Source organism: Pundamilia nyererei, unplaced genomic scaffold (assembly GCF_000239375.1).
Source record: "Pundamilia nyererei isolate P.nyererei 1_Seehausen unplaced genomic scaffold, PunNye1.0 scaffold00170, whole genome shotgun sequence".
Lineage (NCBI taxonomy): Eukaryota > Metazoa > Chordata > Actinopteri > Cichliformes > Cichlidae > Pundamilia > Pundamilia nyererei.
This window is the reverse complement of record NW_005187571.1, coordinates 277243-278750: the sequence shown is the minus strand read 5'-3', so window position 1 is coordinate 278750 and position 1508 is coordinate 277243. Positions and strand designations below refer to the sequence as shown.

At 39.3% G+C, this 1508-nt stretch overlaps 1 protein-coding gene across 1 annotated transcript in view; it reads right to left on the bottom strand.

Moving 5' to 3' along the window:
• Positions 1 to 285: 285 nt before the first annotated feature.
• The window catches only part of LOC102209690 (guanine nucleotide-binding protein G(i) subunit alpha-1), an 11454-nt gene continuing 10231 nt past the window's right edge, over positions 286 to 1508 (bottom strand). Inside the window, exons 8-9 of the mRNA XM_005745934.1 lie at positions 544 to 737; positions 286 to 436 (exon numbers count right to left, since the gene is read on the bottom strand). Coding sequence (XP_005745991.1) covers positions 547 to 737 — 191 coding nt within the window. The 3' untranslated portion in view covers positions 286 to 436; positions 544 to 546. The remainder of the gene's footprint in view (positions 437 to 543; positions 738 to 1508) is intronic.

Genomic DNA, 1508 nt, shown 5'->3' with positions numbered 1-1508 from the left:
TATGTATATATAACAGTGAAGTGGCCAGTATTATTAAAAAAAACAAACATAGTATGAATTGAAGGGACTCGAGAAGAGTTAAATGGTGGCATCTAAATAAACAAGTGAACAATGAAGAAGAAACACTGCAACTAAGGCATGCAAGGCACGAGCAACTACAAAAAAGAAAATGTGATGCACAGACAAAAAAAGAAAAAGCAAAGGCCCCCCTTTTTACATAAAAATAAGGTAAAAGAAGCACATTTTAAAAATAGAGGAAAAAAATCCCTGGCCATAGACAGTTGTACAAATATTTTACACAAAATGTTTTCTCTACATACCATTTTTAAACTTTTAGAGATGAACATAAGTTAATAAGGGGTTAAAAGTGACATCAGTCCAAGCTTCTTCCACTCCTCTTGAATAAAGTCACTCATTAAACCGGACACCAAGCTGCCTGAACAGGGGGAAAAACAAACAAACAAACAAACCAAAACCTGGTTAGAGGAGAAAATGTGGCAGAAAATATGGCGGCCTGTTCACAGACAAAACATGACACGTCACCTTTTAGAAAAGACCACAGTCCTTCAGGTTGTTCTTGATGATAACGTCAGTGACGGCATCGAACACAAACTGCACGTTCTTGGTGTCGGTGGCGCAGGTGAAATGGGTGTAGATCTCCTTTGTGTCCTTTCTCTTGTTTAGGTCCTCAAACTGGCACTGGACGTATGCTGCGGCCTCCTCGTAGGTGTTGGCGCCTATGAAGTGGGTGGGGATAAAGAGGAAATGGAAATAGAAGGAGAAATGAGATCTAAAGCCTGTTCCGTCTTTCCACTGCCATCATATTTTTTTTTTTTTTTAAAATGCATATATGCACTTATTTTTCAGTTTCTCATCAACTGAATATGACTGTGCACACTTTTAGAGTTCTACTTAAAACTATAAAACTTAACGCCCTGTGAAAGTTGTTCCTTTGCCGACCTCCAGTCGTTTCACTCTGCAGTGACGTACAGGTTGAGTGTCAGTGTTGTGTGGTTCAATGTTCAACAGGCACCTGTCCTGAGCTCAGTCTCAAATAAACAGCATGCACTACCCGGCCGTGAAGGCCGTTAAATAGCAGTTCCAGCCTGGTGTCAAGCTGCAATTTAATTATGCTTTCCAAAAATGCCGCTCCAGTGTCAATTCGGATTTATTGTTGCCCTTGTTTTTCTCCAACCTGGCTGCAGAATATTTACTTCTCGGCTGACTTTGTTTATAATTTGACATTTATTCAAGCAAGGGTTTCACCTGACAGGTTACGGAGAATAACAGAAGGGCAAAAGCATGTTTTACCATAACTCTAATTCCAAAAGGAAGTGCAGATCTCACAAGCCCACATTTAATTTTGTTCAAGACATAGAAACAGATGAGATAAAACTAGGATCACTCAGAGTTTGATTGCAGCAACATGTCTTGAATAAGTTAGGACAGGGTAACAAAAGGCAGGGGAAAACAAACAAACAAAAACAAACAAAACCACAAAAAAAAAA